Source organism: Chrysemys picta, chromosome 18, assembly GCF_011386835.1.
Source record: "Chrysemys picta bellii isolate R12L10 chromosome 18, ASM1138683v2, whole genome shotgun sequence".
Taxonomy (NCBI): domain Eukaryota; kingdom Metazoa; phylum Chordata; order Testudines; family Emydidae; genus Chrysemys; species Chrysemys picta.
Genome location: NC_088808.1, coordinates 24692304 through 24718916, shown reverse-complemented (window position 1 = coordinate 24718916; position 26613 = coordinate 24692304). Strand labels below are relative to the sequence as shown.

Below are 26613 nucleotides of genomic sequence, written 5' to 3'. Positions count from 1 at the left end.
CATCTTGTACACTGAACGAAGTAAAGGTTTTGTGGATAAGTAGTTTATGATCATGTAATTATTATCGTACCCAAGGGGGCAAAGTTACAGTTTTGTAGGCTTTGTAGACTTACTACAACTGTAACATTTTTAATGTTTTGTATGGAATATACATAAACGTTGTCTCTAAATTATACTACCATTAAATAAAACAGTATCGGTGAAGTGCAAAATGCTAAAATAACATTAAGGTTTTGATTTAAAAACACAAAATTTGTGTTTTGCTGAAGTAGTGACAGTGTCCTGATATTTTCTTATGTCTCGCTATTACACATTGAGTTGCAATAATCAACCATGGGTCTGAGGAGCACGTGAGTTCTGATACATTGCCACAGCCAAGTAAATTAATGAATCTATCCTGCAAACCCATACTCTTGTGATTAGTCTCATTGAAATCTGTGGGAATATTTGTATTTAAGGTTTCTCATATAAAGGTTTATAAAGTTGAGAAGTTTGCCTGAATTTCTTTGCCTTTGTGCCTCATGTCAGAATCATGACATTGCATTATATTTTGCCTCTGTCAAAAGTGGGAACTGATTATGATCTAGATGGCAAGTGCTAAAATACTGTGACGGGGATGAGGACTTGATTAATCGTCTTCACATTGTCTGAATGAGAAGTTTGGTGGAATTTTTAAGACTTTCCAGTTAACATACATTTTAGCATGGAAGGGGTTTTAATGTACCTTTGCTAAAATTAGAAATAAAAGGGGTTCTTTTGGTTAAACTCTAGAGTTGAACACATAATTTCTTGTGAATTTTCCCATAATTATCAATAGACAAAGTGATTGCATGTGTAAGACTGTAAGAAAACCTGAGCAATTTAGCATGCTGAGTGTTAATAGCTCGAAGTCGGGGTACAGTGTAGAAAGGTAAAAATATCGCATCTGCTGTTACATGTTGTTAACTCCCTCAGCAGACATTAAATCATTTCAAGTACAATAATAGTGTGGGAGGTAAATTAACTAACCATTAACAATCTTATAAATACACAATTAACATGCCAACATTTATATGACACATTGATGGGGCAGCAGTAATTTTTGATTGGGAGTTTGCAGACCTTTTAGAAGCCTAAGGCGGCTGCTTGTTTAAACAAATTCTTACCATTTGCAGGTGAGCAGGGCCTTTTCCAGTACTAAGTGAGGTGCAAATAATTATATTTAAAGAACAATCTCAGTACACAACCTGGGAGACATTTCCGTTTTAAATATCCATGTACTGTACTTAGTTGTCTGTACTCCTGAGGTCAAAGCCTGCTGGTTATTACTTAAAGGCCGTCAGCTGGCAAATTACAGCAAAGGGACACGTGCCTTATGGTCTTTCATTTTTAGGAGACAGTGAGAAATCTTTACGGGACAGACAATTTATTTTTCTAATTAAAGTAATCTGTCTAGACATGCATAATTGTAATTTAATAAAAGTTGCCAGAAAACAGCTAGACACTGTTAATGTAACTTATTAAAACTTGTTGTGGTAGAAGGTGAATTATTCTTTAAGAGGTATATTTTTAACAAATGGAATGCTGGATTTCTTCTCTCCCATTCTTTTGCTGAGGTCCTGCATGGTGGTGGGACTATTACTTAATATTTATGCATTGCTATGAATTTGCATGGGATTTTAACCCCCCCCCCCCCCAAAAAAAAGACACAATCTCTCCATCAAAGAGCATAGACAAGAAATGACAACAGACAAGGTGGAGAACGGGAGAGAGAGAGAACAATTAACGGTAAAGATTGGTAAAGATTATGTAACTTGTGTTGTTGGATTCTCACATTTGAGGGTTTTTTATGGGGGAGAGATTAGTGATCAAATTCCCATAGTATGATGCTTGCAGGACACCTCTATAACTTTGACTTTCTTTCCACCATTATTAACTGTATATGGCTGTCACTGTTGAAGTTAAGTTCTACTTTTGCTTCTTTCTGTTTAATATAGGGTGACCAGATGCCCATTTTTAAAGGGACAGTCCCATTTTTTGGGACTTTTTCTTATATAAACGCCTATTACCCCCTACCCCCGTCCTGTTTTTTCACAGTTGCTATCTGGTAACCCTAGTTTAATACAAATATTCATGATATCCTGATGCCAAATCTGTTGGTGCCTAGTGAGGGATCTCCGGGATGCTAGTTTCTGAGGAATAAAGTGAAATGGGGTGTGGATTTGCCATTCCCATTGAGGTGAACTTGCTGATGCTTCCCTGCATTCTGGGCTGTGACAGGCTATTAGGGAAGGCTCAAATTGCAATCTTTAACTCTAGTTCTGTGGGAATGTACTTAGTTGGGTTTGACATCCTTTTTTTCTCAGTTCTTTCTGGGAAATTTCTTTTTCTTTCTTGAAGAAGTTCTTGCAGAATGCAATGATAATGAGAAGTTGTCATCTACCCGCAATATGCTTATTTAATCCCTGGAGTTCTATAGTTGTTTTGAATCATTTTTTTTCTGGCAGTGGGAATGTTTCAGCCATGCATTTGTGATAGGCAGGGCTGTCTAACATATAAACCACAACAATTTAAAGTTTCAGGTCCTGGGTTCAGTTTCTTGCTCTGCCATGGTGGTAGCTATAGGCTAGAAACTATGCCTCCATTTTTGCTACATGTAAAATTCAGATAACTTACCTCACAGAGTTTGGTAAATATTTGTTAATTTTGTTAAGCAGTGCTATGAAAGTGCAAATTGCTGTAGTTAAATACTAAAGAGCTTGGACACTTGTGGTATATGACCATAGTATTCTTCAGGTGTTACACTAAGGGTCCTCTAACAAACTCCATTGAGCAGCAGTGCGAGTTAAATGTTCTGTCCCGAGATGCAAACCTTTTCTTCTCTTTTTTTAAAAGTTTCTCCTGGAAATGGAAAAACTGGAGTTCAGTTGGTAGGATGCACGTTTGGGATTAAAGAAAGTTCCCTCTTTAAACCTATGCCTTAATTTTTAGGTCTAATTATTAGTTTCCTGCTGAAGAAGTCTTTGCTGAATGAAGAAATGGTGTTCAGTGCATCATTGCTTTAGCATGCATTTTATGACTGCTGCACCAACTTTTCAACAATAAGTCATGTAGGTGGTAGCAGTCGGCGTGAAGAGCTGAACTCAGAGGCTTGGAGGGAGCTGAGAGCACAGAGAGAAGGGGTGAGAGAGAGGGGGTGCAATCATCCAGCTGGCCGGTAAATTTAAGAGATCATCTCAGGAGGACTTTAAGGGGTGCAAAAATCAAGTATTGAAGAGGCAGTATGCAGAGGAGGGTAGGAGGAAGACAGCATCAGAGGAAGAGGAATGGAAATAAAGGATTATTGTAGGGGGTGAGTGAAAGACAAATACATAGTGGCTGATGTTATCAATTAGATGAGAGTGGGGGACTGAAAGTATTAAAGGAAGAGAAGGGAGAAGAGGGGAGATGTTGAATGTATAAAGGAAACTTCCTCCTGGGTGTAATAGGTAGGTGTATTGTACCTTATAGCAATCATTTGTTTTGTGTTAATTACTAGTTTGGGAGTGCACATTTTATTTAATTAGGTTAACTTTTTGAATTCAAACAGTCCCCCAGGATAAATGGTTGCCACTTTTACAGATACTCACTATGTAAATGGTTGTACCATGTCAGAATGAAATTAAAGTAATTCAGTGCATAAAACTTAGTTAACTAATACTTAATGCCAGTTTTGGATGTGACAAAAACATCCCAGAGTAAACATTAATCACTCTGTTTTTCTTAAAGTGCTGTATATTTTATGTTTCCAGGTAAGTTTATCCATGGAGCAGCATGGAGAGAAGAAGATAGCATACTAAAGTGGTGGAGTTGTCGACAGGATGGCCTTCCTGGATAACCCAGCAATTATATTGGCTCATATTCGGCAGTCACATGTGACCAGTGATGACACAGGGATGTGTGAAATGGTCCTGATAGATCATGATGTTGACCTAGAGAAATTCAATCCTTCTTCAGTGACTGGAGACAGTGGTTCGGAAACACAGGGAAGCAATGGAGAGACTCAGGGTTATGTATATTCCCAATCAGTTGATATTACCTCAAGCTGGGACTTCGGTATTAGAAGACGATCAAATACAGGTAAATTCTATTTGCAAAAAAACCCACCCCAAAACAAAACAGAAAACCAGCAACAACAACATACCTGTTAGAACGTCGTACAAAAGGCTAACTTGACTTGCTTGGACCAGTTGTCAGAACACAAGTAGCTACTTATTTGTCAAACCTTTCTTTTGTAATATTTAGCTAGGCAAATAGGTCTCTTTCAGAAAAAGAAATACATATTGGGCCAGTTTCTTTTGTGCACTATAAACTGATTTTTAGTTGATTTTTTTTACTCCAGTGTACCAAATCAGTGTGTAGAAGAACTTTGAAGTTGTCAGTTTTATTACAAAAAAATAAAGTTTTAGAAAATATTGTTGTAAAGAAACCATCAAAATACCAAAATTCCACTATCCGGCCTTGAAATTCTTATTGTTTAAGTACACAAAGTCAGGTACTTTTTTTGTGAGGATACCTACGTTTTGAGTAGTACCTACTAGTGGAGCACCAGACCCAGTCATTCTGGACCAAAGTATTAAAAACAATGAAACAACTGAGTATAGGAAGAAAGGGGTTAGTAGATGGACAAGAAAACCGGAGTAACAGAGTCCACTGAAGAGAGAACAGGACAGGGGAGGCATGAGAGAACGTGCAACAAAAAGAAGACATACATAGTGTTGGAGGAGTGAGGGAGGGATGGAAATGGAAGGAAACAAAGTACAGAAGTATATGTGATACATTTATACTTCGTATTTTTCTTGAGGAAAACTTGAGTGAGGTGTTTGCAGAATGTTGATCGTAATTAATTTTGAGTCATAAAACTGCTGAGTGCATAGAACTAGGCTAACAGAGCAGGTGTCTTTAAAAACTGCATGCCACAGTAACATGTTACATTTTTCAAACCCTGTATGTTTAATGTTAGGAGTCTTAGACCGGGATATTCACAGTGAATGCTGACAATGTGCGTCATGACAGGTCAGCTGCTCTATGGGCTTTTATCATGAAACTTCAGAACAACAGATGATTTTGTAGTGCCAACAGTGTAGTACCAAGGTCCAGTCACCATGTTCAAGTTGGCTTTTAATTCTGTAACAGAACTTTAGCTGGGCTCTTGCTATAAAAGTTTAACAATTTTTTCCCTGATGATGCTCTAACAGATCAGCAAATGGGAGGTTTAACGGGCAAGGAATATATACTATCAAACATATTGTCAAATTAATAGCCTGATATATCCTTTACCTGGAGGGGAATTAAATTCTTCATTTGAAGAAAGACAGACTCAGTGTTCCATCTTACTTTTTCATCTTTGACTTCTACTGTCTTATATCTACAGTATTACAAAAATCTGAGTTAGGATTTGAGCTCTCAAAATATGCTAATTTAAATATATTTACCTTTTTGGTATATACTAATTGCTTAGTTTTTGTTAATAGGGAGAAAACATCCCTCTTCTGTCCTTTTGCAGTAGGGGGATGTGGGAGTTGGTATACACAGCCTCCAAGGAAGGTTCTGTGCTGAAATGCTCAAGTGTTGAAGGCTTGAAGTAGGAAGATCATCTCTCTTTCCTTGTAGGAACATACATTTCTGAAATAATTTTTCTGCAGGTAATACACCACCACCTACAGCTCAGAAGTAAATTTAACTAGATTCTACCTACCCAGAAAAGTGACGTACAGTAATAAGTATCTTAAGATACTTTTAAAAAGGTAATGTATTGTCAAAAGTTGTAAAAAATAATTAATAGCATTGATTCAGTATAATTAAGGCATCTCACTAAATTTGGAAATAAGGTCCATGAATACAGTTTTGAGTCCTAGGACTAGCTAAAACTGATTTCCATGTAGCAGGGTGAAAAGCTTAATGTGCCAGACTTCATGGCATTTTCTTTGAGAGGTTAGTTCAATTCAGTTGTTGTTACAGGATAAGAAAGTGGAGAAGGAAAGTTCAAAGTGTTGTGGGAATGCTGCAAAAAGTGGTACGGACAGATAATTTTACAGCGTGGGTAGATAAAAAGAAGCTAAATTAAATTCTAATCTGAAACCATTTAACTTCCCAGTTAAAACCAGTGGCCGGTTTTAAAACAATTGTCCAGTCCAGTGGGGAGCCAAGCTGATGCCAGTTTTTTTCTTTTCTCCTTCTCTTAAACCTCCCTCATCTTGTTCTCTGGTGTACATTGGCACAGTTAAGACCTACATAGCTCATGACCTAAAACAATGAATGATATAGAGAAAGTAAATTGGTCAGTTTTATTTACCCTTTCTCATAATACAAGAACAAGAGGCATCCAAAAATATTGGAAGCAACAATTTTAAAAAGAATAAAACCTTTTTACACAAGACACATAGTAAATTAATTAGCCTAAAGTGCTCAGTACCAGAAAATATCAAATTCAAGAGCTTCACAGGAATCAAAAAAGGATCAGATGTTTATATAACATGCACAGTTTGGTTAGGTAGAATAAAAAAAGTACAAGGGCATATAAATCTTCATGCATCAAGGCATAAATAAACTATTAACCTCCTGGAGTTAGAAACTTCCTTTTATGGGGAGGTTATTGCATAAATGTAAAAATTTCTATTCTGTTAGGGTCACCAACTTCCCTGAGGCCACTTGTCTTCATTCCCATTGTAAACAATGGTATGCAGTGGCTATTTCGAAGCAGAGCATCTTAGCTCTGCATCTCTGACCTCAGTTCTATTAAGAGTAATCAGAGGTGTCAGCCATTTTGAAAGAAAGCAGTTTTTTGTGGACTTCTCCGTCATATAACATCATTCTTCAGCTCTGCTGAAGAAGAAACTTTCATTTATGAAGAAAAATGACAAAAATAACCGTTAATCATAAAAAAAAAATTGTAGCCATTGCGTGAGATTTCATTGAGATTTGCCTATGTGGAAAGTTGGAAGAGTCGGCATTATGTTATTCACTGTTAAGATAATTTGGGAGAAAACATGCTCTGGCACCAGATCTTAAAGCACTAAGTATCTTAAAGGACCAATATTCTAATGAATTGTAATTCTTAAACTAATTAACAGATTTACTTGTAAATTCTTAGAAAATGTATTCTGTACTTAGAGTAGGTCCTGTAAGAACAAATATATAGAACAAAGTGATTGAATCCCTTCTTTAAGTGTGAAACATAGTCTTAACTAAGGAACTTCAGCCATCTTATTGAGCCATAAGATTATTTTTGTTATCTACACAAGTTCAGATCTGTTAGTTTGAATATTTATTCTTTCTAATAAAGGACAGTAGATTTTGTGTGTGTTCCTTGTAGCATAGTTGAGGCACTTTACATTGGAATAGAGTAGGTGATATAGTTGTTTATTCCAGCAGATAGTGGCAAATGTTTTTTGAGTATATGATCTCATGTTTCCTTTCTATGGTTTTAATACCCACTAAGAGACTTTTTTAAAAGAATTCCCACTTGAGTTGTCATTTACTTCTTTTGGTTTGGATAGAGTTGAATTCAGTTTTTTTTTCCAAAAGCCCCTTAATTATATAGCCTTAGTAACTTATCCATGCACAGCTGATGTCTGACAAGCACTGGAACAAAATGTGTTTTACTGCTGCAGTGGAGAATCAACACATTGTTGTAGGTCCTACAGAAATAGTGGCTATTGAGCACTCATACATATCAGGTTACATTTTAAAGTAGGTTTAATTTAAGGCCTAAAACTTTGAAAAGTTGAAAAATCTTGAAAGTCATCTCAGGATGCAAGGTTTAAAATGAAGTAAGACGCCTTGTGCAGCCATGCTAGGGCTTGCCAGACCATGGGTCCAGGCATTGTGGGGAGCATAGGGGCTTGTCAGCCTAGTATTTCTCTCTTCCATGGCAGATAGGTAGGGAGAGCACAGATATTTGGTTTCCCATCTTTTCTCCCACAAAAAAAAATGTTTGCCAGCCCACAGAGATTATTAGCCAGAGCAAAGGAGGGGGCGAGTATGCTACACCTAGTAAAGGGCTGTAGCAAATTACTTCTCTCCCAAACTCAGGGCTAGCAGCAAAGGCTCATTTAGCCCTTAATATTTAATGGAAACAGAACTACATATGGTCAGTGAAATTTTTGACACTGAATGCTTGCATACTAATACGTTTATGAGAATGAACCTTAAATAATTCAGACTTCTAATAGATACTGATAATTCCATGTAATTTGGAGTGGCTGTAGTACAATCATGCGATGAATGATAATTTGGAACCAACTGATAGAGGAATTGCATTGAGATGGAATAATTGCACATATCTCCATTTGTTCTTTTAAGATAAAATTAACCCTTGCTGACACAAAGCCAAATTACTAAGGCTTTGTGAGAGGAATCCCACAAAGATGGAAGATTCCATTCGGGAAGATGGAATTCGTTCACTGCAGTTCATGGGCACACTGCAGGTCTTAAGAGGATGGCGCAAAACCCTCTTTAATACATAGCCACCCTGCCCTCTCCCCACAGAGGGGCATGTCAGGGCTTAAAGTGATGCATTTGCCCTTAGAAGGGCCCCAGGCACTTGGACGAGTAGCTTCCCTTATGTAAGAAATTGACCTGTTATTAATTACAGCAATATTAAAAGAAATGCTACGTTTCCTGGTTTCCCCATTTCTTCCCTTTCCCATTGGTTTTAGGGAAACCAGAAGATAATTTAAAAAACTGAAAAAGCTATTCCAAATATAGCTATATTTACCAGAGAGATTTTATATTTCTCTTTGGAGGAGAGGAGGTTTTGAGAGAGTGATGCTTAATGTGGCCCAAATAAAAAATTGATTTAGAACTATAGGTAGAATAATAAATTAGAAGAAAATGGCTTCAGTTTTTAAAACTAAACTCTCACAATGGAAGAACATCTTGCTTCATGTTTACAGTTACAGGCAGAGATGTTTCCGGTACTCTTTCACACTTTAGTCAGTTACTTTTTTAGATATTATAAGTAAAGTATCAACAACTTTTTAAATCAATGCTTTGGCTAAGAGTTCTGATACTTGATAAAATGTTTGACTGCTGAGCCAACATTTGCATCTTGAATGCAGCTCTAAGTATAAAGAAGGGATAGAATGTATTTATCAGTGTATTTTTTTTTATTGGTGAAAGTGTACAGGAATTGTCAGAGTAATTTAGTATTTTAAAATCTCCTTTAAGAGGCCATTTTAGTTAATAAATGATCACAATACATCAAAATTGTTAATATATCCAGCAAATTGTGTTTTCTCAAATGACCAAAATTTTTACTTCTACTTGCCCATCTAGTTTACTTTCTTACTGGTAATGGTGAGTTTACTGCAGTGATTATTTCTGGTGGTTGGTTTCTCGGGGTAGCTTCTACCAGATTATTTAGTTGACAGTTTGTCTCCTGAGATAAATCTGGTGTTAACAATAAGTGAATTTCAGGAAAGAGGAGATCTGGGAGTCCGAGTTGCTTGATATTTTAACTGTTTGAGCCTTATTTTCAAGCCCTATTTTGGAGATGGAATCAAAATATGTAAAGAAATATTATATTCATTTTAAGATTTGACTAATGTTGTGAAGATACAAATCATTTATTTTACTACCTATAAACTGTTTCAGCACACTGAAGAAAAAGCTATGCTAATTTATATAGCTTTGACATTTTATAATTTTCATGATTTTTAGATAAAGGATTTTATATTTAAAACTTTAATAGTCTAGTCTGAGTTCATTTATCTTTAATTTTTGAAACGGGTAGAGTAATTCATAACAGTAATTTTATTCCTGTAATGTAATATTCACTTGAGTTCATTTGTGCATTAAAATTCCTTTAAGACCGTTATTAATGATTTATATAATGAAATGTCATATTAATCACAGAAGTTTTCACATTTTATTATTCTCTTCCATGTTAATACTATCTTTATGATCTCTATTAATGTTTTATATCCTCTAATTTCAATTATAAATCAAGAACACTTTCATGTTTTTGTTGGTATTTGCTTTTCAGGGGTGCCACCTTTAAAATTTTATGACTTTCCCTCCTACATATGCGGTATAAAACATCTTTATTCATATAAAGGTAGTTAATTATGTCTTTGTTTATAGTAAACTTCCATTGACAAACTTATAGTAATAATATTTCTTTTCAAGCTCAGAGACTAGAACGACTACGAAAAGAGAGACAAAATCAAATAAAATGCAAAAACGTTCAGTGGAAAGAGAGAAATGCTTCTTGTTCAGGTAAAAAGAAACATCTATTTTCTTTATATTTTTAATTGTTGAGTTTACTTAATATTCATTTACAGAATTTTCAGTTTATAAACCTCACTTAAAAACTTCCAAAACACAGAGGAAATATTGTGAAGGATTCTGACCACCTCCTATTCTGACCTGTGTTTTCCCCATAGTTTTCAACCACCACATGCCCACTTCTATTGATTTACATTGATTAAAGAAAAATCAAGAAATCAAGCTACTGTAGTTGATTGAAGTTTAAATAAATTAGGGTGTTTTAAGAAACATTGTTAATACAGTGCTTGCAGATCTTGGCAGTTTGTAACATCACTGTTTATCTTGTGTCTACACATAAAATTTAGGTCAACCGATCTAATTTGCTCAGTGATGTGAAAAATTCAACCTATGAGAGATGTAGTTAAGCCAGCCTAAGCCCTGGTATAAACTCAACTAAGTCGACAGAAGAATACTCCCATCAACCTAGCTACTGCCTCTTGAGTGGATTTACTACAGAGATGTAAAATCCCCTTCCAGTGATGTAGCAAGTGTCTACACTACAGCAGCATAGCTGCAGCGTGACAGCTGTGCCGCTCTAGTACTTGTAGAGTAGACATACCCTGAGGCTCCTCTTAGCTTGATGAATAAACATCAAAGACAGTGAAATTGTGTTCTGCAATTTTTTGCATGGGAGGTGGTGTTTAACAAAACAAATAACTGACAAGCCTTGACACTCTCCTTGCAACCGATCAAAGTTGATTAGAGTATCTACCTTCCAAATTTCAGAGTAGCAGCCGTGTTAATCTGTATCCGCAAAAAGAACAGGAGTACTTGTGGCACCTTAGAGACTAACAAATTTATTGGAGCATAAGCTTTCGTGGGCTACAGCCGAAGAAGTGGGCTGTAGCCCACGAAAGCTTATGCTCTAATAAATTTGTTAGTCTCTAAGGTGCCACAAGTACTCCTGTTCTTTTTACCTTGCAAATGGAAGACCACTATTTTCAAACAAGTGATATGATGCATGACCTATTTCAAGTGGCCTTGGATGTTATGGATGAATGTGTGTGGGGTGAAATATTTTTTTAAAGGTTATATTTACAAATTTTAAAAGTCCTCTCAGTCAGTTTTCTAGGTAAGGAGGAAAGCTTAAGGGGGAAAAAAGCATAAGAGAAGTATTATGAAAATATTACTTTTGTCTTCATGTGGTTTTAAGCTTTTGGGGCTTCTAAACTCACTCTTCCCTCACTTCTTCAAACCATTAATGTTATTGAAAGATGGCTCTTGCTTTTAATGTAGCTCTGCTTAAGCATATGAACTCAGGAAACTTTAGAATGAAATGAAGCCAGAAATGCCATTTGAGGTTTTTATCTTTTCTTGGAGCCAGTAGTTAGAACTAATATTTTCCCTGTAAATACCTATTACTTCCTTTTGTAATTTATAATTTAGCATTTCTTATTGCTATACTGTGGTGCTTAAATGGTAACGTATGGAATGTAAAAAATTCCATGCCAATTATTTTATTTTCTAGCATAAACTGATGTTTGTTTCTGTTGTATTTGACACAAACTCTGAAAATCTTGTATGGTCTATCATGCCTGCTTCTTTCAAAATTTGTATATATCTTAATGTGATCTCTACATAATCTCTGTGCCTAGGTCCCTGTATTTTTCTGGCTGCCCTTTGTAGGACCTTCTCCAGTTCTATAATATCTTTTGCATACGAGAGTGAACAGACCTGCTCACAGGATTCCAAACATGGTTGCACTAATCCCCTATACAGAGTTACAGCATATGTTTGATACCTCTGTTAATGCATCCTAAAATGTTTTTGCCTTTTTACTCTGTTAAGCATTATATTGAAGGTTTTAAAGTTTAATCTTCCATAACCTCCAAGTCCTTCTGCTCAGTGTTTTGTAGCTTTTGACCACTGACGATATAATCCTTTCTTCTTGTTTCTTGTCCCTAACCATATTGCTTGATGTTTCTGTGCATTGAAATGGACAATAGATTCCCAAGCTCTTGCTTTATTCCAGCTAGTTCTGTTGTCTCATTCCTGGACCACAGATCTAAGACACTGGAGGGGTCTCTGCTCCATGCAGCCTTGGAGGTGGACCAAACCTATCAATTATTAGCAGGGCCTGAACATCCACACAGGGAATTCTTCCTCATTAGGAAAAGGAGGCCAGAGTTAGAGACTTAATAGTCAAATATGTATTTAAAAAACAAAACAAAAACCCTCCCACAGAGGATAGTCTCTTTCAGGCAAGAGTGTACTGAGCATAGTAAACTACGAGTATGAAGTCTGCAGATGCCCTAGACATGCTATAGCTATATATCCCTTCTCATGCATCCTGGGAAGGAGTAGTGGTATGGTAAGGAATTCTAGCCACACCTAAAAGATTGGGAAAGCATCAGGTTGTCGTCTCCAGCTCCTGGGTTATTCCTAAGAGGAAATGTCCATACTTTTAGCTTCCAAAAAGAAATCTACTAACTCAGTCTGTCTATTTAGGGGCCTGCTTGAGGTTTACGTTTTGGTTCTAGGACAAAAGCCTTACTACTACATCTACCTCAGTACCATGGATTCTTGAATTTCTTCAAGATTGACTCGGACTGGGCCTGGCATTTCAACAGTCAGAGGTCAAGTTGCTGCTTTGTCTAGCATCCTTAGTGAAGCAGGGAAGTAGTGAATTTCTTCCTACCCAAATGTCCAACATTTTTTGAGAACAGCATTTCTTCTACATCCTCCTGAAGCACCCAAAGTTCTTTCTTGGGATCTTAACCTGGTTCCCAGGGCCATTACAGACCCTCCATTTGAACCACTCCTGAAGGTGTCTCATTTTCTAACCATTACAGTGGTCTTGTTGATAGCAGTCAATTCAGCCCTCAGGGTGAGAATTGGGAGTTTTTTTCCCAGTAACCTTAGTACTGTACCTTTCATAAAGATAAAGTGGTACTCAGAATCAACTCTGTCTTCATACCAGGCTCTGTTGAGCACAGAAAATTGTCCTTCCATCCTCCTGGCCAGCTCCTTGCATCCCAAAATGAAACTGTGGCATATTTTGGATGTCCACAGAGCTCTCAAAGTATATATTCACCACACAGCGCAGTTCAGAAAGACAAATACTGTGTTTGTGTTTCATCATCTGGTGTCAAAGGGAAAGTAGGCTTCAAAATCGTCAGTTTCCAGATGGCTAAAATTTTGTGCAGTGGAGTCGCATCATAGGCGCATTTAACTTACACAATTCTAACTATACGTGCTCGGCAAAACAAAACAAAAAAGAGAAAAATAGCAATTTAAATACTGTACCTGTAGTGTGGGCGATTCCGCCCGCCATTCCACTCAATGAGCGTTTGACTATACGCGATTTTCACCTTACGCGCTGACTTTAGAACCTAACCCCCGCATAAGATGCGACTCCCCTGTATCTAAACTGTATTCTTAAATGTATTCACCTAAATTTGGGTTATTGCTGATTATGCACTATATGTATCTTACGACTTTAAAAACTTTGTATTTGTGGATAATCTAAGCACTATACCCAGATGTACAGACGCTCTTTTCTTAACCTTAGCTTTAATAACATTTTTATATCCCATTGGTTCAACTGAGAAAGCCCCTGAGCGCAGCAAGTTGCAGCGCTGTACACCGCCAGTGTAGCCAAGGCCTAAGAAACACACAAGCAAGTAAAACACCTGCTTTCTCAGTTGAACCAATGAAATCATTATACAGAACTCCAGGAGACTGTTTTCCAAAGGCACAAGAAATTACAGCTCACAGCACTACTCTAACATAATGGCAAATAAGAATTTTTAAAAACTAAAACAAGCCTGTTGTACAAACAGAATACGTTATGGGGTTTAAGTTCCCATAATTAAAGACAAGATTTAATCATGCTCTTCTGGATTAATTTATATCTTGCTCTAATCTATTGGGTATCTTTTAGTATATACCACCATTGTCAACTGTTTGAACTTTCAGGTAATCTGATGGATAAAAATAAAACTGAGTTTGTGACTAGTTACAGTTTGACAGGTTTTAACTTCACAATTCAAAAAAATGAACTGCCTCCCTGAAGCATTGACTTCAGTAACTCTTTGTTCTCTGTATTGGCAGCATGTAAATCTTTGGGACTATCCAAATGTATGAATAAAGAACAGTTTAGGTGATGCTGATTCTCAGATAGTGATTGATTGAGTTTGGGGTGGTTTGCTCCAAGAGCAGATGTGGAGCAAACTTGTCCAGTTTCAGTCACTTGTACTAGAGAATGAGACCCATTGATTCTAGTAGGCTAAACGCTACAGGCTCTGAGCTACAGTCATCCATCCTGATTCTGTAGAGTCCTTGTAACATTAGGACCCTCCCTTTATTAAAAGAAAATCAATTTCCATAAATTTGGGTTTAAACTCTTGCTGACAATCCTGCTATTATACCAAACAGCATTATAACAAGCTTCTTATGCTCTAACTTGCACATTAACTTCATTATTGCCCTTATTATCACAATACTGTACTTCCTTGTGACCCAGGATGCTTGTTGCTCAAGCATGGTGTTATCAGGCCTTATTTTTCCAGATGAGATCCACGCAAGGCAGCTTACTTGAAGAGGGGAAGTACATGGAACGTAGGAATTGCCACACTGGATTAGATTCATGGTCCTTCTAGTCCAGTATCTTGTCACCAATAGTGCCAGTCCTAGATGCTTCAGAGGAGGTGCAAGGAACCCTGTAGTTAACCTTGATGGGATAACTTGCCCCAAGAGTGTTTCCTTTTAACCCCTAATAGTTAGATGTGGTATTAAACCCAGAAGCAAAAAATTAATATCTCTTCCAAAACTCTTGTTTATTTTTTAATATTTACTGTTATAACTCTGAATAAATCTAAGTCTCTAGCCATTACCATCAAGCAGCCTCCAGCTCCAGATTACAGCCAGCTCGATATTCACCTATCTGGACTACAAAGGGGGCAACTTTCAAATATTTGGGCAGCATCCTAGACAGTGCTAGAGGATGCTCAAAAGATGTGGACACACTTGTATATATTGCCATGCTTCAGGCCCTTCAGCGGCCTCTGTTGAAATGTGACAGGTTTGGTTACAGAGACACCCTTGGCACTGTCACTTGATGTGCCAAGATTACCTCTGAGCCCGTTTTCCCTGCCATTTTGGGACTTCCAGAACCCTGCCTTGTTGAGCCAGACACGCTAGTCTGCTGCAGCACAGACCCAGGGTCCGGGCCACATCCCCAAAGCTGCAGACTTTAAGTGAAAACAGCTCTGCAGGTTACCTGACTCCAGCACCCAGACACCCAGCTCCCAATGGGATCCAACCCCCAAATAAATCCATTTTACTCTGTATAAAGCTTATACAGCGTAAACTCCTAAGTTGTCCACCCTCTATAACACTGATAGATATGCACAGCTGTTTGCTCCCCCAGATATTAATCACTTACTCTGGGTTCATTAATAAACAAACGTGATTTTATTAAGTATAAAAAGTAGGATTTAAGTGGTTTCAAGTAATAACAGACAAAACAAAGTAAGACATCAAGCAAAATAAAGTAAAAACACATAAGTCTAAGCCTAATACATTAAGAAACTGATTACAGATCGTATCTCACCCCCAGAGGTGTTCCAATAAACTTCTTTCACAGACTAGACTCCTTCCTAGTCTGGGCCCAATCCTTTCCCCTGGTACAGTCCTTGTTAGTTCCAGCAGCCATCTTAGGTGTTAAGCAGGGGCTTTCTCATGGCTGGCCCCCTTTGTCCTGTTCCACCCCCTCTTATAGCTTTGGCACAAGGCGTGAATCTTTTGTCTGAGTCCCCACCCCTCCTTCTAAATGGAAAAGTACCAGATTTAAGATGGATTTCAGCATCAGGTGACATGGTAATATGTCCCTGTGAGACCTCATTCTTCATTGCCCACGAGCTGGCCCACAGGTACACAGGAAGGTAAACAAACCCATTCACAACCAATTGCCCTAGTCAATGGGAGCCATCAAGATTCTAAGCCACCATTAATGGCCCACACTTTGCATAATTACAATAGGACCTCAGAATTATTCTTCATATTTCTAGCTTCAGATACAAGAATGATACATACATACAAATAGGAGGAATATATTCAGGAGGTTATAACCTTTGTTATGATACCTTACAAGAGACCTTTTGCAAAAAACATATTCCAGTTACATTATATTCACATTCATAAGCATATTTTCATAAAACATATGGAGTGCAACATCACAGAAACGTCATGACATTAAGCTTGCTATAAAGCTGCGAATCTGTAGAACTTCAGTTATATCAGCTTCATTGTATGGAAGTGAAACATAGGTGCTGTGGAAGACTGAAGTACATTGGATCGACATTTTTGATTCTCATCATCTTGGTCAGCTGCTCCGTATCAAAAGCAGGACAAGATCTGAAACAGGGCTTTGGAGCTGTGCTCCGGCTCTGCTCCAGCTCCAGGCAAAAACCTGCAGCTCCACTGCTCCAGAGCTGTTCCGGGCTCCACTCCAAAGCCCTGATCTGAAATGAGGATCTCTGAAGCTAAAGCCAGCAACTACCCTCCATAAGCACTGGTATGAATGTATTATTAGAATAGAAGACCAACGAATTCTGAAGCGTGTGGATCTAAGAATGCCGCTACATGGCTGTGACCTTAAGCACCTGGCCAGAGAGAGATTCGAGTGGTGCTCAATCTGCAAGGAGGACACATCCTTTTGGGATTTGTCATGGTAGTGATGATTATAACTCAGTATTCTTGATATCCATATTATTCTTAATTGTATTACAGTAGTGCTTAAAGATCCTAATCAAGATCAGCACTCCATTGCATTAGGCACAGTACAAACCTATAGTGAGAGTTGGTTCCTATTGCATAGAGTTTACAGTCTATATAGAAAAGATGGATGAGGGATGGGAGGAGAAAAAGAAATGTCTAATCCCTTTTTAATCCCAATAAGCTCTTGTAGCAATGACATCTACTGGTTAATTGTACAAAGAAGCTTTCAGCTTTGAATTTGGCACTTTTCAGTTTCATTGTGTCCCCTTCTTCTTTTGTTATGAGACAAGGTGAATAGAAACTCCCAGTCTATCTTCTTTAGACTGTTCGTTGTTTTATATAATTTTTATTGTCTCCCCTCCGATTCATTTCTTCTCCAAGGTAAACAGTATCCTTTTTGCACGTGGTAATGCAAATGCTTTTTTTTTGAATCGCAGCAGAGGAGCTAAGCTCGCTGTTCGAAAAAAAGAATTTCAGAGTAAAGTCTCCACATTCTGGGAAGCAGTCGTTACTGTCTGTGCGACTTGAACAGTGCCCACTGCAGTTGAACAACCCTTTCAATGAGTACTCAAAATTTGATGGCAAGGTAAGTGACCCAAACATTTTCCTCTTACATAGAGCTGGCTTCTGATCGAAGGTTAGGTTGCTCTGTCTGCTCTGATGACAATGCAATGTGTAGATATTTGTTTGGGCTTTAATTAAACATCACAATTGCCCTACAGTTCATTATTTTAAACTGGCTATCCTAAAACTTGTTTCTCTTTGTCTTTCTCTTTAATTGTAATGGTTCCCAGAGGCAATAGCAATAGGAGCCAAATGAAAATATATAATAAATGGTATGTATGCTCTGCCCTAGTACTGGAAGGTTACATCATGGACTTGTGTCCGTCCTTCAGCATGTGGTGCTTTAAGTAAAATGTTTAGTACAACTGAGTCTTAGGCATCTTATCCCTACTCGACTATTGGTGTGTCCATGGATATCAATAGTCTGTTGCATTGCACAGAGTTTCTCTCTAGTAAATCTAGCCCTACCCCCATAGTATCTGAGCAGCTCACAATTTTTGGTGTGTTTATCCTCACAGCACCCCTGTGAAGTAGTAAGTGCTATCACCCCCAATTTAGAGAGAGGAAACTGAGGCACAAAGACAAAGTGACTGGCTGAAAGTCCCACCGAAGTCCTGTGGCGGAACAGAAAATAGCACCCTGGTCTCCCCAAGTCCCAGGCTAGTGCCCTTCTCTCCCTGCTGCCAGCTGCACAAGGGTCTCTGGCAGCTGGCAGAGCAGCTCGAAGTGGGTCTGCGTGCTGCTATCTTTCCCTTCTCTCCCACCCTCATGAAGGTCTGTGTTGGCTGGGATGGGGGGTAGCATCAGCATCTGTTGACAGTACTTTCTTCCCCCCCTGGAAGGTTCCCACTTCCCAGAGTCTGCAGTGGCAAATAGGGCAGGAGGACCTGGAGTTGAAGGGAGAGTGCTGGTAGAAATCTCACTGGAACAGATGTTCTCGTGGTACTTCTCTGACTTTAGTTTAGTCAGTGGGATTTGAGTTTAGAATAGGGCCCAAATGGCTGACAGGGATTGAAAAATCTTCCAGAACCATCAACTTCAGCTTTGGCAGGATCTGTACGTTGTGTCTGTTGCCTCTAATCCCAAGTAGTCAGAGGGGCTGAAGAGCACTGGGTCTAGCTGTAGCCATTTCTGAGAGAGCTGCTGTTGAAGCCTGGTTGGAACTGCATTTGGGTGTGAGTGGAAAGTAAGTTGATCAATATTATGCAATTTTAAGGTTTATATCTTTCAATCCCCTGGAGCTCATACAACACTTTATTCATCAGGCAAGGACATCTATCTTTCCAATGTTGTGGAGCAGCAGTTTCTATCCCTGTAGTACCTTCAGAAATGTTCATTGATTCATTGGTAATGTACAGACCATTTGCCAGACAGAAACATAGGCGATGCCATAATGGATCATCCCAGAAGTCCATCTAATCCAGTCTAGAGTCTTTATGACTGGTTGCTTTGCTTGTCAGAGTATCTGCACATCCACACATCCCAAACCCCTATTGAAGTTGTGTCACAATGCTAGTCTTTTCTGATTCTTTCCCGAAGAATGACAACCTTAAGGATTAGTGACCACAATATAAATATTTATTTAGATTTTGACTGAAAGTACTTCACCCTCAAAGGGCATCCATCCAAGACTCTCGGTGCCCTTTGACGTACATTTAAAAACAGTACCATAAGGAATGCAAAATATAAATCACCCAACACAACAGCACTTCTTTTACACAGTAACCCTCACCTAATCAACAGTCAGCAAACCAATGTATCTTAAAAATCCCATTCCCCACAAGACAGAAATCTTCCCCCCAACCACCTTACTCCCGCCACAGTGCCAGCTCAAATAGTCAGGCTTTGCAGCATGCCTGGAAGGTCAGCTTAGTTATTCAAATACAATTATGTTGTGAACTACCATGTGTTACCTAGAACTAAATCAAGGATTGCCTCTTCTGTGTGCAAGGCTACACTCAGCTTTTATCACTTCGTGTCTATTATAAACCCTGGAAAGCTGAAAAAATATAAACATTAGGATCATAGGGCGGTGTCATAGTGTGCTGAAAAAATTACAGGTGGCAGTGTAGCTCTATTTTCTGCTGGATTAGTTTGTGGGGACTTCAGAGGGAGTATCAAGTATGAGCTTCACTACTGTTCTGGTGGGAAATCTTCGCTTTCTGTCAATTGTTTTTAACATAGAAAATCAGACATGTAATTTGATTAGACATATGTAGAGAGGTAGTATTATAAAATTCTTTGTGGAGTTGTAGCTCTTAGACCATAGTATCTGTAGAGCATAAACTGCCTGTTTATATGTTATGTTGCATTTATTAGTATTGCATTAATTAGTGCAAACTCTGCGTTTGAGAGAATTATTTCTGGCATAATTACTTGGTGCCTTGCTGCCAACAGTAGCAGGATGGCCTTCTTTTTCTGCAGTTCATATTTTGGTGTTCCTGAGTCACTGGATTCTGATTTGCCAAAGAGTTATGAACTTTTTAGGATATACTTCCTATAGCTATTGTGTACAGAGGAGATTTAAAAAAAACAACTCTGGACTAGAGGAAATTATCCTCATTCACAAAGGTTGAAATTTTGTAACCTGTAAAAGCTTGAGCAAAACTTGAGCTAAATATGGGGGGCTGGGGGTCTTGGGAAGTTGGGGAATGGAAAAATTACTCCTCCTCAACTTCCTAACCCCCACTACTTTTTTTTCTGATTTAGTATGTATTACAGCTGACTAGAATTAAAATCTTCTTTTCATCTATTTAACATTGATACATTTGGCAGATGTGTAATGAAAATCAGTAACATTTGAAGGAAATTGTACTGTACATATTAGTCATTTTTATAATCATTTTGAAATGTATCAATATGATATGCACTGACACCTTGGTGATTAATAGAGAATTATATTTCAGTCAAGCCTTTTTTTACCCTAGAAATTAAAATGCCTATTCAAATAACGCTGCAAAATAATCAAATTAGCATTTTGTGAATGCATAATTGGATTATATTAGTTATAGCAGCATTGTTTGTTTGTACCACAGTGTGTAAGTTTGTGTCAGCATTTTGATTATAAAACCCTTTCTTCCAGGCTTCGTATGTATTACCTATTTTAAAAAACACAATAACAACAACCCTACATCCCAGTTGAGCCGTAGTACAGCTATTATAGTTCAGTAGTGAATTACTTTACCTAGTTAGCTTTTCTTCAGTTTTGCTGTACTTTTTAAATAGTAATTTGAAATTATAAACATGTAGCTTTTTTATTATTCTATGGCAAATATGAGTATTTTTAATGAAATTTTGTAGGTAGGACCAATACTCTTTGGTATTGAAATATTTTTTTAACTGATAAGAGATGAGCAGTATCTTTTTCACAAATATTTATTACTCTTTTCCTGGGAATAGTGCTCATCTTATTTACATAATTAACTGAGCTACTCATGTCTCTTGGGAAAATGATACATAATTGGGGAGAGAAGGGTGGATAAGGAGGGACTTGGGGCCTAATTAAACATGTTTTAAAAAACCCTACTTAATTATGTAGTTACTCAAGAGACACGAGCGTCTCTAAAATCCTCTTTAAGATTATTACTAAGGCTTTGATTTAAAAATTTTAAAAATTATTGTAACGTAGATTTTCTGTTTGAATAAAATACTTTTTGTGGATCACTGGCAAACAAAAAGAAAAGCAAATCAGCCACTCTATCCAAGCTGTGAGTGAGTGAGTGTGTGTGTGTGAGAACTCATGTTAACTCTGAATATTTTAATTCTAATCATGAATATGCCTTCATAAATAAATTTAAATGAAATAAAATCTTTTTTAGTGAGTTTTTGTTTAATGAATGTATTCTTTTAAGAAAATCAGTTAAAAATAGGAAAGCATTAAATTCTATAATATTAAACATGCCACTCTGTTAAATCTCTCAATTTTCCAGGTGTGTTCTGTCAGACTTAGTGTCTGTTTCATAATCACTTCTGTATGTTTATGAAATAATAACATTTTAAAGCACTCTAATGTCTTCCTGTTGTTTTGATCCGTCTATTGAATTATCAAAAATAAATTAGAAAATACAGCTTCTAAAATACACCCACAATGGAAGCATTATGATCAGCTCACACAAGAGTTCTGGGAACCCTTGTCACACAGCCAAATTGAATAACTGGTAGTTTCACATACACTAAAATACAGTACTCCCTTTTTAAAATAAATAAATAAAAGGCAGGGCAAACTATATGTTTACTTTACCCAGCCAAATGGGGTAGCAGACATTGTCTAAACCTTTCCGTTTTCTCTTAAAATCCATTTCTCTTGACAAACTTGTAGCCCCAACAGCCAGCAGATAGCTGCAACTGTGTGTCAGTCATTCACATACACTGTCTTTGTTTAATATGTAATGGTAAACTGGGCTGATGCAAATCTGGTGATGCTAGAGACCTTTGACCCCTTGTACTCTATCCAGTTGTAATTTGTATATAGGAAATTATATTAAGGTACCAGAAATTGGCAGCCAAATTGATTTTACTGCAAGCCTAATAATTAATTTACGCACTCTAATGACAGATGACACACTCAAGAAGTGTTAGATTTATTCTCTGCCATCAGGTTTTTTAAAGATCGTTTTTTGTGGTTTGTTGATCCTTTCACTTTCTGGATGTTAACAGGGAGAAAACAAGGCTTACTTTAAAATAGTTTTCCAACCCATGGCATAGACAGCAGCATAAGGGAGGATTGGTGGCCTTGTGGTTAAGGCATAGGACTGGGAGTTAGGAAATTAAGATCTGTTCCCAGTTCCTGCCAGAAGTTTTGCATGCTCTTGGACACATGATTTAGACTGCAATCCTGAAATGTGCTCCACATGGGTAAACTCCCATTGCAGGATTGGGGATTTAATCTCCCTGTGCCTCAGTTTCTTCATCTATAAAATGGAGCTATACTGCTTGCCTATCTTTATTAATATTTATAAAGTACTTAAGATATTCTGATAAAAAGCTGTATAGACACAGGGAATATTTATTTTCAAACCATAGCTTGAGGGAAAGAATGATTGCCCAGAGACTTAACCACCAAAGGTACTTACCTAGTACAGTATTAGTTTCAGAGCTGTTTAGTTGGGTGGCTATCTACACTAAAAGGAAGAATGTTAACAAGGTGCTTTCAAGTGACAAGGATAGCAAGGTCTCTGACTATAAATAAAATGATGAGCTTTGTGATAGACTTGTAAGTAGAATGTATGACCACTGCAGAGGTCTCTCCCTGGCACTCCTGGGTATTATCCCTAAAGTAAGTCCACATTCAACTTCTCTCCTAAATCATTGCTAACCTTCTTGAAAAGTTGGTAGCTAGTGAAATGTTGATAAGACGCACTTCTGTCAAATTTATTTCTATGAGATGCCTGTTGCCTAAGTGGTGCAAAAATCAGGCCCTTTGTCCTCAAAATAATGTCATCAAACACAAAAGTGCTATGGAAAAATCAAAGCAGGAACAGATGTTCAATATGTTTAAAATAGTCAATGGGGAAGTGGGAATCTAGTGATCTAGCTAAAAGTCTGCTTACCTCTAGAATAATCTAGAAACACAGGGCTTAAATGCCTTTTTTGTGCCCAGAGAAAATACTGCAGTCCTCCAATTGCACTTTAGCTTCTCTGACATTAATCACAAGATAGAAATCAGAATGAAGGAAATATTTTAGCTTCACTGATCTCTTATGTGGAAGGGAAGTGACCTGAAGAAGATTTCTGTGTAGCTCGAAAGTTGTCCCTTCCACCAACAGAATCTGGTCCAATAAAAGGTATTACCTCACCCACCGGGTCTCTCTAATATCCTGGGATCAATATGGCTGCGCACACTGCAAATAAAATAAAAGCAGAGAGTCTGTTCTGTCTGCACAGGTGCTGAAAAACATATCTTGAGGATTGGGGCCTTTTTGTAATACAGCAAGGTTCTTTGTGAATGTGATTGTGGTAACTTATTAAAAACCCAACAACTCCTCCTTTAGTAACTGTTTTTACAAAGAAGCAGTAGAAAGCAGGGGGGGGGAAGGGATAATTCATGAGTGCTAATTGCTTGGCTGTTAATTTTCATAAGTGTTGATAGAAGCAGTTCCTTAAATTAAACTTTGTTTAAAATGTATCAAGGGAAATATTCCACAATGTCGGGCCTGAAGTGAAAATTAATATGAATGCTGTGGCAATTAACACGTACTGGTTAATAGCTTTTAGCAGCATTTTGGGATGATAGTCCTTAAATACATTTTTGCATGCTGCTGCTGTTTCAGTCTTGTTCCAGTGTATGTCTGGATAATTATGAACAAATGTTTTCCACAATCACCAATATTAAATAGCTTTACTCAAAGAAAGTAGATAAAGAACTTTTAAAAGAGGCAGTACAGCTATTAATACTGAAAATATCTAAATTATGAATCCGGGTTTAAAAACTCAATGCCCATAAGCTAAGTAGAATGTTTCACACCTGTATTCTGAATATTTTGCTTTGATTTAGCAGGTGTAGCTTGCATAGTTTGTATTTCACCATTTACTTATTCTACAACTTCAGTTGTTCAGCTACCGTTATCATAGAACAGTAAAAGCGAACAAATCCTAAATATATAGGGTTTTTATTATGTTATCGTTTTAATCAATATTGCCTTTCATATCTATAGTGTTCAATTAAGTTGATTTTAGAATATGTTTGCATTTTATCTATACCAGGTATATGTTATAATATGAGATCTGGCATAGTGGCTAGTAGAAAGATACACCTCTACCCTGATATAACGCTGTCCTCGGGAGCCAAAAAATCTTACCGCGTTATAAGTGAAACCGCGTTATATCGAACTTGCTTTGATCTGCCAGAGTGCGCAGACCCCCCTCCCAGAGCACTGCTTTACCTCGTTATATCCGAATTCGTGTTATATTGGGTTGCGTTATATTGGGGTAGAAGTGTATTTTGTTAATTATATATACAAAAACTATTCCGAATCTCCTATTTTGTGGTATGGTGCTCTCTGAACAGGCCAGATTCTTCAGCTTCAGAAGATGCTCACTGCAGAATTTTCTACAATAATATCTCCTTCAAGCCTTTCACAAGACCATTTAGAACTGCTCTTCTGCAGCTGGAAACTGCTTTTGCCTCTCTTGTATTTCCCACGTTTTCATAAGTTTTCCTATTACAAAGCTGCCCCACTATTCTGTATGTAAATACTTTCCCATCAGGTTGCTGTTTGCCCTTCCACCTTCTTTTTCTCTCCTCTAGTAATTCACATGCTGAAGGCAAGTGGTGTAGCACATCTAGGTATGGTCACGTTCCGGTGCAGAATTGTACAAATAAGACGCTTCTTCATCTGATTCTTCTTGCTATGATCACTTCGGTTCTAATACATCGTTAATAACAGTGTGCTTGGCTTCCAAACCTGTTGGTGACATCCTACCTCATTGTACAGTATAAATTCATTAATCCTTAGTAATGACTGGGATACATATTGCTGAATTTAATAGGTAACACTTGTGTGCATATATAATAATGTATGTGTCTATTGTACAAATGTGTACGCACTGCATATGTATGTGTAGTATATTTTCTAAACTTTGGCAATTTGTTTCCAATATTCTGTTGCTTTTTTCCCCTTGGATTTTCTGAGATTCCCCCTTTCCATATGGTTTGTGTACTTGGGGCTCTAACAAACTCTCCCAGTTTAGAACAGAACCACTAGAGTTGCTTTGCATTAAATCTGGCAGGACAGGCAGGCTCTTCTTCCCCTAGACCAGGGGTCGGCAACCTTTCCGAAGTGGTGTGCCGAGTCTTCATTTACTCACTCTCATTTAAAGTTTTGCGTGCCAGTCATACATTTTAATGTTTTTAGAAGGTCTCTTTCTATAAGTTTATAATATATAACTAAACTATTGTTGTATATAAAGAAATAAGGTTTTTAAAATGTTTAAGAAGCTTCATTTAAAATTAAATTAAAATGCAGAGCCCCCCGGACCGGTGGCCAGGACCCGGGCAGTATGAGTGCCACTGAAAATCAGCTCGCGTGCCGCCTTCGGCATGCGTGCCATAGGTTGCCTACCCCTGCCCTAGACTCTTGGATTCACTTGCTAGGAACAGAAATATAGTCTGCCGTAAGAAGTCATCTATTCATGAGCATTGTTTTCCTATTTGGGGAGGATTTAGTGTAAGAGCACTTTGAAAGCTGTGCAATTCCTGCCATTAGGCAGCTAATTTAAAGCCCTCTTACCTCCCTCACAGGGGTGCTGAGGGTTAATTAGGTAATGTTTGTAAGGCACTTTGGAGATAAAGCACTTATAAATGCTGGATGTTGTTAATCCTTTTTCTGACTCATTTTAAAAATCAAAGTGCAGGTTATCTGAAGGCCTCTATCAAGACAAAGCAAACTGTATGGAGCCTCCAAACTCCATTAAACTCAATTAAAGCATTCTCTTAAAAGGTGAGGGGGCACGGGGCCCATAGAAGATAGGACAAGACAATAGCCATACTGAGCCAGCTGGCTGCAGAAGAGCAGGTGTGTGTAAGAGGTTTCTTTGAATTTCCGTGTTTGTTGCCATCTCTTGCTCAAACCAGCTCAAAAGCTGCCTTTTAGTTCTGAATCCATCCTAGAGATGCATGATCATTACTCTAGAATTCTGTAAGAACTTCACAATGAGGGTTACCTGCAGTCAGGACCCTGTTGTACTAGACAATCTGTGTATCAAGAAGTTTTCAGCACCCATGGAATGTATAGCTAATGAAACAATTCTTCAAAAACTGAGAAACAGTCTTGCATGCAGCGTTATACATTCTCCTAATGTGTGTGTGTGTGCACATACCATAATATACAGTTTCTTAAACTGAACAATTAATTTTTAAGTTATCACTTTCTAAAATACATTTTCTCATATTAGAAATGTGATTAATTAACGTGAGTCATGCTGTTGGGTTTTATTGGAACAGTCTTATATTAAGAGATGCCTGATTTCTTCTTCATTATGTCAAAGCTGAAATTGATTCTGATGCCCATCAGTGTGCCTAAATATTTCCCTAACCCCATC

The 26613-nt window shown here is 37.7% G+C and overlaps 1 protein-coding gene across 11 annotated transcripts in view; it reads left to right on the top strand.

Annotated features, from left to right (window-relative positions):
- Positions 1-26613, top strand: part of MAPKAP1 (MAPK associated protein 1) — a 154569-nt gene that overhangs the window by 13326 nt on the left and 114630 nt on the right. For 10 of the 11 annotated variants that reach the window (XR_010593586.1, XR_010593585.1, XR_010593584.1 and 7 more), the window contains exons 2-4: positions 3771-4098; positions 10150-10239; positions 17448-17596. Coding sequence is in view for 6 of the 11 variants with exons in the window: in XM_024109002.3 (XP_023964770.1) it covers positions 3840-4098; positions 10150-10239; positions 17448-17596 (498 nt within the window). In the remaining 5 variants the exon portion in view is untranslated. The remainder of the gene's footprint in view (positions 1-3770; positions 4099-10149; positions 10240-17447; positions 17597-26613) is intronic. The other variant, XM_008172297.4, reaches the window with a different exon arrangement.